Source organism: Drosophila yakuba, chromosome 2L (assembly GCF_016746365.2).
Source record: "Drosophila yakuba strain Tai18E2 chromosome 2L, Prin_Dyak_Tai18E2_2.1, whole genome shotgun sequence".
NCBI lineage: Eukaryota > Metazoa > Arthropoda > Insecta > Diptera > Drosophilidae > Drosophila > Drosophila yakuba.
In genome coordinates this window covers 17,533,936-17,549,610 of record NC_052527.2, presented here as the reverse complement: position 1 = coordinate 17,549,610, position 15,675 = coordinate 17,533,936, and the positions used below count along the sequence as shown (strand labels likewise).

The 15,675-nt window shown below is 45.1% G+C and overlaps 1 protein-coding gene across 3 annotated transcripts in view; it reads right to left on the bottom strand.

Moving 5' to 3' along the window:
* Positions 1–2,112: 2,112 nt before the first annotated feature.
* The window catches only part of LOC6528647 (nephrin), a 56,768-nt gene continuing 43,205 nt past the window's right edge, over positions 2,113–15,675 (bottom strand). For all 3 annotated transcript variants that reach the window (XM_015198506.3, XM_002089653.4, XM_015198505.3), the window contains 3 exons: positions 14,155–14,266; positions 10,411–10,592; positions 2,113–5,644 (listed from right to left, as the gene is read on the bottom strand). In XM_015198506.3, coding sequence (XP_015053992.1) covers positions 5,012–5,644; positions 10,411–10,592; positions 14,155–14,266 — 927 coding nt within the window. In that variant the 3' untranslated portion in view covers positions 2,113–5,011. The remainder of the gene's footprint in view (positions 5,645–10,410; positions 10,593–14,154; positions 14,267–15,675) is intronic.

The following is a 15,675-nucleotide window of genomic DNA, read 5'->3' as shown; positions in this document are numbered from 1 at the left end:
GTTTGTGGGCGTTAGAGTGGGCGTGGCAACATGAATCGACAAACTTGCGCTGCGTCTATGTCTCTGGAGTCTGTGTGCTTAGTCTCAACTTTCTAGCTTTTGTAGTTCCTGAGATCTCGATGTTCATACGGACAGACAGACGGACAGACGGACAGACGGACGGACATGGCCAAATCGACTCGGCTATTGATCCTGATCAAGAATATATATACTTTATATGGTCGGAAACGCTTCCTTCTGCCTGTTACATACTTTTCAACGAATCTAGTATACCCTTTTACTCTACGAGTAACGGGTATAAAAATGAAACTGAAATACCCTTAACTGCGATCTGCTTTTTCGAAAGTATCTAATAAAGGTGCATTATTCGAGTAGACAAACATTTAGAGCAATTATAAGGTAAAATTTAAAGTTAAATGCTATTATTATGGTTTTTTAGTAGAATGCATAAAAAGTTTTTTTTTGTATTCAGCTATTCTTAGAAAACATCAATTCTATTGCAGGACTAGCATGAAATTTCAACTTGAAATTAAACGTGGTATACCTATCAATATGCTAACACTTAATTTTTTTTAATCTTGAAATTTGCATTCAACAATAAAAATTTGCTTTCATAGTCGTTTCTTATGAAACGCTCATGCTGCATTTAATTAATGTAAATACTCTTTAATATGTTTTTTTATAAATAGAAAATTCAAAACCTTGATATTGACTTAACAAATATCATATATTTTTGAGAAAAATCAGTTTTTCAATTCAAGGGTAGCTAAAGTTAAACCTTCAGTTCCCCTTATCCAAATTGAGGGAATTTGTATTATTTTAGATCCATCCTTTTCCTATAGCTCGTTAAGGAAAATCGAGTATTCCGCCGCCTGACAGTTGCCGAGTTACGGTGCGAGAAAGTTTCGTGTCCTGGCAGCTCTGTCCGCACTTACTGGCCCCATCCGGATGGCTATTAATTGAAGGCCCATCATGGCCAGGCTTCACTTGTTTGCCGTTTGTTGAATCAATTTGCGGCAACAACTGATGAAGCCGAAGTGGATGTCGAAGCCAAAGCCAAAGCAAGAAGTAAAAGTGGGCGGAAAGGTGGAAAGCTGTAGGTGGAGTGGGAACGGAAATAGGAGAGGGAATAAATCAATCAATTGCAGCAAGGAATGCCTTTGGCCACGCCCTACTCTGGGCCAAATTTTATTTGCGTCGCTCTCATTGTTGTTCCATGTGCGATGTACGCTGTAGCTACGAATTTTTTTTCGCATTCGCTTTGTTTTTTGGCGGAACTAATTAACCTCCATTTAAATGAAAAACGAGCTGCGATTTGTGCCCATCGAATGAGCGTCATAAAGTCAGTCAGGGGAGAATAATGACCCGATCCGGAGAGTACGCACACATGACCGTGCCCGGCAGGGCGTTCAATGGGACGTATACGTAATTTCAGGCATCCTCGACCCGCCCACCGCCCGACGCCCACCGAGATGCTGTTAAAATTAATGCCAGCTCGTAAGTTTTACAAGGAATTCAATTTTTTGCACCACACCCCAGCCAAAGACGGATAGTCCTTCTACCCTCGGAAAACTTTGGCTCACTGGGAAAAGTGTCTCTTCTCTGGGCTGGAAAGCCAACGTCCTTTGTTTGAGTCCTGCCGCTGAAAATTGATTCGAAAGTTTTGCCATTAAATTGTCCTTTGTGCCGTAATCGGTTGCCCCTTTGTTCCGCAGTAGAAATGCATTCGTTTTTGGTATTCATCGTTTTATGGTTTTATTATTCATTTGTTAACAGATCTTTTTTAAAAATGCAGTAGGTTTCATATGCATTATTTTCATAGTTTTTCAATCATTTTTTTCGAAAGAACTTGTTCTCATTTTATACAGTTTTCTGAGTGGCGGCTTATGCTTTGAGTTTATGAACTATGCGTTTAATTTATATTCGTTTTTGTTTCGAATGAACTTACGCCTTGTTAATTATTGTTTTCCCCTCGACTGCTGTACAATGCATTCAGTTAATCGTAGTTATAGATATACCCATACAGACTACATAAAATACATAACTCAGTTAGTGTAATAAAAACATTCACATCCACTGGCAAATAATTCGCTCTATACACACGCACACTTACACACTTAGTCGCATAAGTTTATATTTCGTGTTCGATTTCGGTTTCCATTAGCATTTAACATTTAAGATTAGCCTAGGTTCGGTTTTCAAGTCTTGTGTGTCATCGCCATCAGCCGCTGCTCCAATTAAGCTACGTTAACGTTAAGGTTAAGGTCGTATGGGGGGATTACCAAAATGAAGCATATGCATAGAGACTATAATTTAATCGTACAACAATTAAACACAGCGAAGTGAAACAAGCACACTCATAATCTAGCTGCAAGTTATCGGTTCTTTGTTTAACAAATATCTCTTTGGCAAAAATACAAATTGAACAACTTTATTTCGTGTTTGTTAATTGTTTTAAACGTAATTATCTACAATAAGTCTTATTTACTTCCCCGATAAGTGCATTAGGTCTAAACTAAAGTATTTCGTATCGAACCAAGGACAATCAACAGTGGTCAGGATAAGCTGGGGAAGACATACAAGATTTGTGAGGACACAGTTCCCTCGTGGAGTATTTAGTTCGAGTGCAATCGAGTTATTCCTAAGAAAACAACGAGTCGGTTATTCCTATGTATATGTGGGGAATTCCCTGCCAAGCTCCATTCTTTTAGAGGGTATGCTGGGATAGGATCTAAGATTAAAGAGATGCGAAATTGTACGCTACGTTTTACATCTATGAATTGCAATGACTCTCCGTGTGTTTGTATCGATATACCTGCATTTGTCCTTTTAATCGTTAATTATTTATTTCTAATCGGCATCCTTGCTATTCGGCTTCCGCCCTGTGGTATTGTACAATTTGAAGATTTTGGCTTGCTGATTGAGTGAGTAGTGATTCGAAATTGTTTCGGCTTAGCTACTTATAACTACCAGTTAAATGCTAATTATTAATGCAATTTGGCAGCACTGCTCGTAGAGTTCAGCACAAGCTATACATTCACATATCGGTATAGAGAGAGGTTCCTTGCTGCCCCTGTCCTTTGGCCACCTTCCGTCCTCCAGCACCCTTTCCAAGAAACACAACAGGTTTCGCCCAACTCCGCACTATAATGCTCCTTATTTTCCCGTTCATTTAACATTTATCTGGCCACTGCCATCGCCATTACTCAATAGCGGAAAACCCCACAGTAGAACACACACCCATGTGTGTCTTCACACAAAGTTGCCCCATCTTCATTCTTAATTTCATCCTCAGTTTTCCGCGCATTTTTCTTCCTTACCCATCCTCTTCACCATTGCCTTCGTCTTCGTCTTTGTCTACGCGTGAGTTAATTTCAAAGATAATTTCACTTTTAATTACACACTGTGTGTTGGCACAAGGCCCCCCTGCTCCTCCATTCTTTGTATCCTGCTTCATCTATGCCCGAAATCAGGGCATTTATTCATTTGCGATAATCCACTGAGAGCCAGCATCTGCAATAGTGCACTCCCCGCGATCCCGACCCGAATCCAGCAATTACAGCCAAATGAATATTAAAATCCACACAATGCTGCTGGCAATTATGCACTGCGCTCGAGGATCTCAAGAACTTGGCTACAAAGTCAAAGATACGGATATGGCTGAGGATACAGGGGGCGGATATGGAGGGCGTGCGCAGCGCCGAGTGTCCTTGGGATTTCGGGACTCCTCTGGCCTCGAAGTGGAAGAGCTAATGGCAACGCAGGCCAGGATTGGTATGTCACGCTCGCTGAGCTGCGACGAGTGGCAAATGAAAACTGTTTATGGGCGGCAGTGCCACTCGAATGCCAGTTGTATAGAATGGAGATACAGCCAGCTTCTGCATACAATGGCTTCATGGGCGTGGCCGCCTTTCATCTATATCTTTGCGATGTGCGCATAAAAGTAGAACTTAAATTCCATGGCGTAACCTTGCGAGTGCTTTGGTTTTTGGAAGCATTTACCAATAGTGCGAAAATACTGTTCCTTAAAGTAAAGCGAATCCTTTTTCCCTGTTTAATAGGGCCAAAGTGCTATTCTCCCCTCCAGTTTTAAATTATATGAAATTCATCGAATATTTAAAGGGAAACTAAACCCTATTTGGCGCAATAAGCAATGTAATAAACCCACATTTATGCAATTAAACTGTCCCGCACCTAAAGTGTTTAAATTAAGTAGGCTCCACTGTGGTAGCGACACTGCGCCCCGTTCCCATCCCACGCTCAGATTTTCCATCTGCCCCATTTGAGGGGAGGTGGCGAATCTAGCACTCGCATCTCGGGATCTGGATCTGGGGATGGGGATGGGTATTGTGAAGTGGCTGGGTTGGGGTTGGGGCTGCCGGGCAGCTAGCGGCTGTCAACCTTCAACTTTCGACGACCATGGCCGCCGGCGCCGTCCAGGGCAATCACGTGCCCAGCCGACTTGAGCCAAAGCACGCCCCTGGGAGCTGTCAAACGGATCTGGACCGTTTCGCGTTTTCCACCCAAGGAAATTTCAAATTATTTTCGCCTGCTTCGCCTTCTTTGGCTGCTCCTGCTGCCGGCTAATTAGTAAAACTCTCTGCGAAATTATGCTCACCCCCACAGTGGCTGTGCCTCCTCGGAATCCTTATCTAAATAAACACCCACATTGACGGGAAGCCGTAAGAACTGGGTGGAAATTTACATAAACTAATTCGCTGGCTGATTTGAATAAGGTAATGGCAAGTGGATGTGGATGTGGCTGCCGGACAGGGGAAATTAGGCGGACCGAGAAGAGAGCCGAAGAGAAAGCTCCTAAGCTAGCTAGTAGCTACATCCTTGCGAGTAGGTTGGATACAGACACGAGTATGCTGCTGTTGGGGGGTGTCTAGGACGACTTGGTTGCTCAGAACCGGGGCTCACTGCCGGAGAGGATCCGCACGGTGGTGCTGCAGCTGGTGGTGCTATTGCTGCTGCTGCTGTTGATGATGGCCCCAGTTCCAGCCTACAGCTATACGAGGTGTCCGTCCGCATCTGTGTAGGTTACCGGGATGCCGCCGGCCTGGCTTACTGCCCCGAAGCTGCTCATGCCCACCGCCGTCGGGTCGAAGGCGCTGGTCGTCATTAGCAAGTTGTTGCCCAGGCCGCCGCTTGCCGCCGGCAGGTTGAGGATCTGCAGGCTGCCCAAGGGCGCCGACACCGGCACTCCCACGCCCACGCCCACCAGGCTGGCATTGAGCAGCTGCTGCTGATGCTGATGCTGCTGCTTGTTGCGATTGGGATCCTTCAGGATGCCGTGAGGCTGGCGTGGCAGAGTGGCGGTGGCCGTCGGCAGACTGCCATTCAGGGTGGTGCTGGTGGTGAGCGTCGAGGCGCTGAGGTTCACAGGGTGCAGGTCGTGCAGCATCTGCATCGGACTGCTGCCCACCGTCGACGTGTGGTGGGTCACATCAGGCTGAGGCACGCCCACCACCCCGCGAAGAATCCCCCGCCGCAAGGTGCCTGAACCGCCGGCGACTGCTGCCACCGATCCGTTGCCGATGAGCGTGGGGCCTCCATTGGTGGCCAGCGAGGTCACCGTCATGGGTTGGAGGTGCGCCATGGCCATCGGTTGGGCGGTGAAGTCCAGGGCTGCTGGGTATTCCTGAAATTTGATGTGGAGGCGAAGAATGACATTAGTGCATTGGAAACAGCAGTGGGCAGACAGTTGATGTTAATTACTTAGCTCGAGCTTCTTTGAGCTGTTAGCATGAGTTCTTTGCCAATGTATATTAAATATTTATGAATGCGTTTGCAAACACACAACTTTTAACAACTTTTTTTCCGTTATTATAAAAACACTAAAATACGTGGGCTTAGTTGTACCGAAACTCTCGTAACGGATACATTTTGGCTAGGACCAGCTAGCTTTAAACTATTTCTGTTTTGGGAGCCTTTTTATTTTTCCAGTGTGGATTAAGTGGGTGTAGGCTTAGCAAAGCGGCTTCAGCTTCATCTCGAAATCAGCTTCTTGGCGGGAAACAACTGCTGTGTTTGCCCAGCGGCAAAAGTTTTCCCATTAAACTGTCGCCCGAGATATGAAACAATGAGAAGCGCAAACAAAAGTCCGCTCTAAGCCGCGCCTCAAATACCCTGGACTCTATCCGTGCCACGAATCCTTTGGCTACTTTTCCTTGAAAGAACGGCATTAAAGCAAGGATTGGCACTAACGATGCCGTAATTATGACAGTGCCTGTACTTCTGTCGGAGCTCCTATACAATACAACTTCCTGACAACTTCTCAGCTGGGCAGCGGAAAAAAGCGAACTGTCTGCGAGTGGATTTCTAGTTCAATTGACATGACACTTTGTGTCGAGTTGAGGAAGCTGTTCAGCATGCCAGAAGTCCGAAGTCCGGGAGTCCGTGATTCCAGGAGCTCAGAGCAAGTTTGCAACACGTACACTTTTCAAGTTGCAAACTTCGCACGGGCACCTAATTGGAATATTAAGGGGAATCGAGTACCTACGATTGCGGAATTGAAAACTCTCGGAGATTAACATGGCGCAAGGACATCCAGCAACACATTAGGGACACAACACTGATTAACAAGGTTGTGGCGCGAATTGGGATAGGGAACGGGATTTGGATGTGGACTTAAGTAGTCCAGGGCGGACATTTTGTATCAGTTTACAAAGTTAAATTGTCTTCAACGAAAACTTGGGTCCCAATGAGCTCCACAGAAAGCCAAGGCGATTTGGGTGCTCAGGATGGGCCAGGGTGTCAAGTTTTGGACGCGTAAAGGGTTTCCATTGGCCTGCCTGAAAACTTTTGGCCACTTAAAGGCTTTCGGGTGCCGCACTCGCTAATTCTTGGCCGCAGCTCATTATTGTTGTTACTGCCGGAGTTGGAACTTCATACCGGGTAAATAGAATAACCAATTGGCATCTCCACACAGGCCATAAAAAATAAACTTTCCACATTAAGGCCAACGGAACGGCGCCGACGGGCCAAGTCTATTCTGAATCCAATTCAGTCTCGCGGAGCGGGAGCGAAAATGAAATTATGGCCCACTAGGAGTGGATCCCCTTATTTATTTAATCGGCTTCAGCTGCGTTCAGCGCTCTCCCTGAATTCCCAGCCCTGAATTTTAAAACAAAACACTCTGCTATCTCGCTTTGATGACAGCCACAGGGCCCCAGTGCGTAAAGTATCTGACGGATGCTCCTCCTTTTCCAGCTCCTTTGCAGCTGACAGGTCAGTGGCAGCCAGACAATGGCCAGAACCAGGACCAGATCCGGATCCGCATGCCGAGTTCGCCCGCACGAAAACTAATTGAATTTAAAACTGTGCAGAACTCAAGTTAACAAAGTGAACCGTAGTTAAGTTGTCCAGCTGAAGTCAAGTCCCTGCCCTCTGGCTGCTCCGGAGCCACATATGCACGTAGTCCAGTCCACATAGGGATTCCAACTGCGTCCGGCAGTCAGCATTTAACTTATCAACGCCAGCCAAATGAAACTCGAGCATTTCGGGGCTGACGTGGTGGGGGTGCGACTTGGTGCTGTTCTGGCCTTGGAAGCCAACCAAAGTTGGCAATAAAATACAAATTGCCGCTTAAATAGTTACAAGCTGGTTGGACAAAAACACCGCAACGGATGGATGAGTGGGTGGGCTGGCCTGGCATTCTGGTTTTGGCTTCGTTGGGTGTGGCCACAACTTGTTTTAAATTGCATTTACTTCGGGCCACTTTGCGTGCCAATGAACGGATGTGGACAAGGCCAAGGGAGTCAGAGTCATCGAGGTACTGAACCTCCGACATCCTGTTGCAGCGAAAGGGCATTTCTCAAAAAATACCAACATAATTTACAATCGTACTTCTTGTGGGCCCAAGATTGCTCAATGAATAAGGTAAAAGAAAAACTGTAGTTCCAACTTTAAACTCGATCAAAATCAATTAATCTATCTATTATATAAAATGAACTTAACAAGAAAAACGAATTTTTACCGATCTGATAAAACTAAAATCTGTGGTTATTAATTAACCAATAGCATTAAAGGACAAACGGATGTCATTGAATATAAAATACTTTTCTATGATAAGTATAAAGTTAAACAAATACAAACGAAATCTTCTGAATGGTAGATTAATAATATAATTACTTATCAAAGCAAATACATTTTCTATATAAATTAATAAGAAATTTAATACTAAATTAAAAGAATTAAGGGAATGGCGAAATATGCCCCAAGCAACAATCTAACAAAGTTGGAGATTGTATTAAGCTGTATTTTATTTTACACTTAAACACATAAACAAAATGAAATGCCGAATTAAATCAATTCGAGGAAGCCCATTTCTATTGCTCACATATATGGCGCTGCACAACAACAAAACATAAATTGATTAAGAAGCTGCCCAATCACTTTTCAGCGCTTTGTGATAAACTGGTAGAGCTGAATCTAATCCGCATCCACGGTCAGATTCAGCTGTGATGGGCAATTACAGTGGATATACCGGACAGAGGATTCCGATGGGCTGAGCCTTGTGCGCGCTCCTCTTTGGGGAGCAATGTGCAAAACGGTGCTCTAACTTTGTTAGATGGCCATTTGCTTTGTTTTATTCGCTCTCTATTTTTTGTCAAGTTTTCCAATTGAAATTTAATTTGATTTACTGTTATAAATTGTCCTTATTCATTTACTGTCCGCTCGGACGTTCGGATACGTGGCGCTGGCTGAAGTTGAAACGGAGACAGATGCTCTTCGAAAAGTAATTTAGAGCTGGCCAAATGTTTTGGGGAAGCCACAGCGAAGGGACTGCTCGGCTGTTCGGCTGCTCCGCTCTGTATATTTTGTAATTTTTCTAATGATGTTTATCAAATAATTCAATTTGGCTTCCACACAAAACATTTCTTATGTGAAATGGCAAAAGGCCGGGCGCACAAAGCGGAAGGAGTGGCTGCTCCACATGGGCCACAAGTGAAGTGGGTGGATGAATAGATGTGTATATAGACATACATCCGCACATATGGGATGTCATTGTTGACCAACTAAACCGAAATTGAATTTTTCTCCCTCGTTGACTAAAAACCGCAAACAAAAGGTTTAGTCCCATGTCGGGCGACGGCAAAGAACGATGACGGAGCACTGGCTACTGGCCTGTGGCAGTGGATACTTGATATGGCCACTACCACTACCACTTCCACTACCGCATCCAGTGGCAGTCCCGCCAGCCGGGCCACCACATCATTTCACTGTGTACTCTCTGGGAGCGGGACACAATTGAATAGCTTAACAAATCGTATAAAGCCCATAAACATGGTCAACTGCTAAGCATAAATATTATTATATTAGCTGTGCAGCCAGATGGTGGTACTGGTCGGTAGTAATATCCCTTGGATATTACTGTCCGTCCACTGCTGCTGCTGCACTTTCGATGCCCCTCCCCATCTAATTTATACAATTATGGAGCGTCAGCCACGTTGAGAGGACACATAAACGGGCTGACTGTCACCCCACGTCGGATGTCGTCTTATGCTGTCGCATTGGCACCCCTTTAGTGCCAGGAGTCATCAAGTCCAAGGGGACGACGCTTTCTCCGTATATTCTCTCTGAAGGGAGCGTCGGAAACATAAATTCCAAAAATTGATTTCCCCATGTTTATTGTAAGATTCAGGGAATTTATATTGGCAGGCAATGCGACAAGCGCCGAATGTGTGGCATCCGCCTTGGAATGGAATGGACATCGCATGTCCTTGAGTGGCGGCGTTGGTTTTTGGAGGTGGAATCGGGATGCCGTGCTGCCGTAAAACGGGGACACAACTTGGCCCGGAATTCCCAGAGCTTTATGAGTGATGCGGACCAAAAACTTTGTCGCATCTGGGGGCGTTCCTTCGTTGTAAAAGCCACACTGCCGTACGCCGTACGCAGTACGCGGCGTATGCGTGATATTAAATTGTTGTCTGGGGAAAATAATGTTTTCTCTGCGCGCAGTGCAACAACGCAGTGCAGCTTGCTTCAAGGGATTACTTATAATGCTTTTAAGTTTGTCATTTGTCTCCACAGTGTTGCGGATTATAAAAGTCGAAGCGCGTTAAATGGCAGAGGGCGAGGGAGAGGATGGGGATGGGGATGGGGATAGGGATGGGGATACACTCTATTCAGATCGATACTTGGATTTATGGAGCCCTCGCATGGCGCATGCAAAGTGCCAAGTGTCCTTCGTAAAACTTTGGTTAATTGAGCGCAATAAGCTGGGCGCGGAACGAGGAATGTCGGTGGTGCCAGATGGCAGCGGATCAAAGAAGGTAACTGCAGATGCGGGCAATTAAGCCTGCATCTGCCGTTCGTTAAGCTTGGGTCTCAGCCAAATCCCCGCCAGCAATGCCCTGCCGGAGGGAAGAGGGGTTCAGCGGTGGGTTCATTGATCTCACTTACCATTGGCGGATAGGACAAGTATCTGTCACTGTTCATGTTGTAGTAGGACCCATCTGGTGGAGGCGCCGGCGACGGGGACGGAATATAAACGCCCTTGCTGATTAGCATCTGATCATCCCGGGTCATTTGGATGGCGGCGCTGCCATTGTTGTGCCTCGGATGCGGCAGTGTACAGGCGTTCACTGGAAAAAACACGAAGATGGAAAAACAGTTTCTGGTTAATATGTGTGTGCTTAAGTCAAAGTGAGCTCGATTTTATGTATATACGTTGATGCTATTTTTTGTGGCCATAAGCCCACTTTAGCCTGCTCTGGGTTGATTTAAATGGCTTACCAATACCCCCAATGCCTTCTCTTTTTTTATGGGTGTGCTCTACTGTTCTCTACTGATTATTTTCCTATATATTTTTTCCCACATATACGGGCATTTATACGGACGTAGCTATGGCTTAAGCTTTGATTGCGACCATAAGCGGAGCACGCCGTTTGGCTGGCCAGCCGCAAATGGGGAAACGCAAAAGGAGTTTAATTTTAATTTTTAAGCTTCGAAAAGTATGCAGCCATGTGCTCATATCGAACTTCCATAGCTTATCCTTTTCAAATTAGTTATATTTCTGTATTTAAAAATGTGTATTGAATAAAGTAGGGCCTTAAGTCCGATTTATCCAAAAAAAACGGAACTACAACTTTGTGGCTCAATGTTTCTTAGATGCAAATAACAATGAATACACAACTCTTTGAAAGAACCCACTGAAGTGAACGCATGATATTGCGAATTGCAAGTGAGAACACACCTGTATAGATGTACCGTGCACGTAGCATGCAACAATTTGCTGCTTCGTTCTGGCCAATTTCATGTGCAAACGCTCGGAAAGGAAAAGAAAACGACGGCCATTAATTGCAATGCTTGCGACATTGCTGATAAGCCCGTCCAATAAATATGCAAATGTCAATGGAGTCTCCAGTTCAGTTGGCCATAAGGCCACCTGCTTGCGGCGTGACAAATTGTCCCGACATACGGCCACGTTCGGTGAAAATCGAGCGACTGTCAGCCGCAGAGGCGTGAAAGCCGCAAACGTAACAAATTTGTAATTTTGTAAAATAGACTGTGACATCGCAGAGTTTTGGTGTTGGGGGGGGAGGCACCTTTAGCCGTCGCAACCATAATTTTCCGGGCAAAGTTGCCTGCCTGCGGCTGCCTGACAACGACAAATCGAAGGAAGCCTTGTGGTAGACTCCAGACTCCAGTTTGGGCCTTGTTCATCTTGCGGCTTGTTTACTTCCGCACATGTGGGCGTGTTTCCCTAAAAGACAGTCACTCATGAATTATTGATTTTTCGATCAGCGCCGCATTGTTGTGGCGAAAAGAAAAGCCGAACGAAGAACTGTGTATTTCCTTTCCCTCCAATTTGGGACTGAGCCAGCTGCATAATTGTTGCCCGGGTCAGGAGCCCTAGTTCCTGGCTCATTCGATATTAATAACATTGGGCCAAGTCGGGGAGCAAGGATAAGGAATGTTTTCCGTAAAACTGAAAAATAGTGGACCCGCCGCCATGAAATATGATTTATCTAAAGGGGGGAGCTTAAGGGATTTCGCGGTGCTCCAGCGGGCACTTGCACTCGTTCAAGGTCGGAAAGTTGGTCAGCAGAGCGGACTTGTTGCTCTTGGTCTGCTCATTAACGTGGCAGCGTGTGGAAAGGGGCCTCATTAAAAGTGCGGCTCTGGCGCTTTCCACGTGTAAATGTATAAATGGTAAATGGAATTGCAACTGTTGGTGGGGTGGCAAACAAAAACCCCTCGAGCTGTCGTCTGTTTTTTTTTTGGTAGTTCTTCTGACTTCCACCCATCACATTCTTCCAATTTAAATTCATCAAAAAACTCAGATAAAAAATGCGACGCCAACTAACAAAAACAATTTCCGTTTGCCCCGCCCCTCGAGCTCATGTGCATGGCGCCCCACAGCTTTTCCCGGTGGGTGGCGGGTGCACCCGCTTTTCCGCCCGCTTGGAACAACAGCCTTGGGCTCGCTTGTTTGAGATTCAGCTTCCGGCAAGCATTTTAATTTTTTGTGCCACGTGGGGAATTCTTTTGCACTTTCCTCTCCGCTCCTCCGCTCTTCCCTTATTGCTTTCTTTTTCGCCTTTCTTCGCTGCTTTTGTCTTTGTTGTTCTTCTCCCTCGGCGTGTTTTCTTTTCAGCTCGTTCCGCTGTGCTCTTCTTGTTGTTTCGGGCATAAAGAACTGGCGGTACTCACGAACACCCTAGATGAACACACATACGTAATTATGCGTGTCGCCGCAGAAACCTTGAGTCGGAAAAGTGGTCGGAAAAGCGGGGGGCCAGGGACTTGTCTTCGGATGCTCTTAGAGATGAGCACGTGATGTGAATTTGCCAGTACCAATAATGATCAATCGAACTTTGCATATTTGGTTGCTACTAACCTAATTACTGATTTATACAAGCATATCAATTTAAATGGTAATACCCAACATATACTTATTTGAATGATATTTGGGGAAGTGAATACTACTTTATTAATAAGGAAACCCTAAGATACTCTGTTGCGACTGGAAAACTTCGCAGCACAAATAGGTGTGCTGCTCACAGTGAGGGGAAAATAAGAGGAGGGATAGGGCTTTCCAAATTTTCATGCCGTTGACACAAGGTAATTGTATTTTTATCCCAGAGTCTCGGGCACTTTTCCCTCGGGGTATAAATTCTGCAGCTAATGTATTTTTATTATTTCTACGCTTTTGCATTTAAAATGCATTTTCTGCTTTTGTTCCAACTGGACGGATTGTTATTATAGAACTCCTGTTGTTCTTACGGCTTCGATGCTTTGATAGACTGCCACGGTGTCCTTTGTCTGTGCCTCAGACGCAGACCAAGTCCTTTTCCCGGTTATTATTCTTCCATTTCCATTTCTGCTTTCCTTAAACTGGAGTTTTTTTTCTTAAATTAGCGCAGGCCGCACGTGATTTGGATTCCGCCTCAAGCGGCTCATATATACATACATATGTATATATAGGGTATATATAGGGTCGGCCATCACATATCCTACGTACGTCAATTGAAAATCAAGACTGACAAAAACTTTGCTCCTCAATTACAATTAAGATGGAGATGTTGTGCTGGAATTGAATTTTCAGCTCGCACACCCCACCCCCCGCTCCCATCGCCCAAATAAAGCTTCGATTTCGTATTCTGTATATTTATTTCGTGCTTCTGCCCTTCCGCCCATCTTTCCCAAGCGATTTTCGCTCCCTTCTTTCCAGCATTTGCTTTGATTGCACTGCAATCATGGCATAAAAATCAAACCAAAACGAGTGCAACCAGGGCAGTTGGGGCGAGAGAGGGTTAAGGGTTAGGGGAGGGGTCTGGTCGCTTTGCTGACGTCCTGACAGCGCGTGCAAGGTCCCAACTTTGTTTTGCCCGAAAGTTAATTATCTAAAACGTATTTTTGGCTTTTCCATTTTGTACTGCGAGAAATAAATCGTTTAGAACTCACACAGTTCTTGTGAAAATGGAGGGAAAAATTGATCAAATTATTTGATTTTTATGACAAACCAAAATATTTTTGAGAAACGAGAAAACATTGCCATTTTGAATCATAGTGGAAACTATCATTATAATTTCTATCTATCATTATTAAAACTAAGTTCCTTACGCTTTAAGTGGTTGAATTGTAAAATATTCTCTTTTGTTTAGAGAGTTGTTTTAGAGATCTTATGGAATTTACACTTACCAACATTATTCGGATAGATGACTGGCAGGGTGCCATCCTTCTGATATCTGGGCGGCGGCATATCCGAGCCCTCGACGAGATACGTGGACGCCGCCTTCTTGCGAGCCTCGTCCTGAGAATAGAGAAGGATACGAGATGAGTTGAATTGGAGTGGAGTGGAGTAGAGTGGAGTGGAGAGCGGCAGATGCGACGTGGCAGGGTATATATCAATTTATATTCCCATTCCCATTTGAGTAATGCCCCGTAATTACTCCACACTTTGCTTTTTGGCATACTTTGGGAAAGGCGTTGAAAGTCGTTGGCGCGTAATTGACAGCCACAATGACAGCGGCGACACACGGACACCAAGGACGCCAAGGACCAGGATACCCAGAGCGGCAAGGACAAAAACCAAGGACACCGGGGATTGGATCGGATCAGATGGGGGCTGATTTATAACACGCGCGGTCGCAGTTTACGCACTTTACATACTTTCACATCAGCTTCTGCGGGCTAGGCAGTTGCTGCGGTTTTCCAGCCGCTGCAAGATTACGGCGATAATAAATGATTTTAATAATTTGAAACGATTTGTTTGAAGCAGCCTCACAAACTCAGTCCCAGTCTCAGTCTCAGCTCCAGATTCAGTACCAGACTTGGGCCCGTCTTATTCGCCGCTTAGCCCACTCGCAGGCTCATCATTATCATTATCAGCGTCGCGTAATTAATCACGACGTCTTAGCGACGACGTCGGCATGCCGCTTCCGTTTCCGCTCCGCTGGTCTGGACTTGTTCCTTGGCCTCATCTTGAACTGGTCTGGGCCTGGTCTGGCGCTTCCTGCCTTTCACTCGGGCTGCTCTCGTTTCGAGCATTGGCAATAATTGAAAACCCAGGGCCGCAGGCCAGGAGGATTGCTCTGATGACCACCCTCAACATGGAGAGTTGGCCAGACTTTCTAGAACCAAACCGAACCGAACCCTGTGATGCCTTGAATTTGTTTTGTGGCTTATTAACTGGTTTGTAGCTATATTTATGGCTTGTCTGGCATATTTGTTTCATCTTTGATTTCCACCTGAAGCTATTTTTAAGCCTTCAGTCACTCATTGGCTTCTTGTCTAACTACTTAATTTAATTGGGTTTTATTAAAGGCCAACTGCCACAACTGGATGCCTTAAAAATATGTGAAGGTTTTCAGGGCTCAAACCCAGCTTCCATCAGACCTTAAATATTTTTGGTAGAACTTCTGAAACTTCACTCACTTTCATAATTGAAAGGCTTTAAATTGTTAGGGCTTCTAATATGTTTTACCGAATACCGATTAGAGATTCGGTATCTACGAGTAGATTCTAAGTAGCGCATTCAAAATCGGCGTGAACGATAAAAGGCGATATTCAAATGGAACGACTTTGGGGAAATCGCACCGTTCTCCGCCGGTGAAAATGGCAAGTGACGCCCCTGCCCCTGCAGGACATCTATTTAGCAATGGAAAATGCCTAAAATGCCAGACGATTTTCCACTGCCGGCCCCTTTCTACCCCTTTTCGT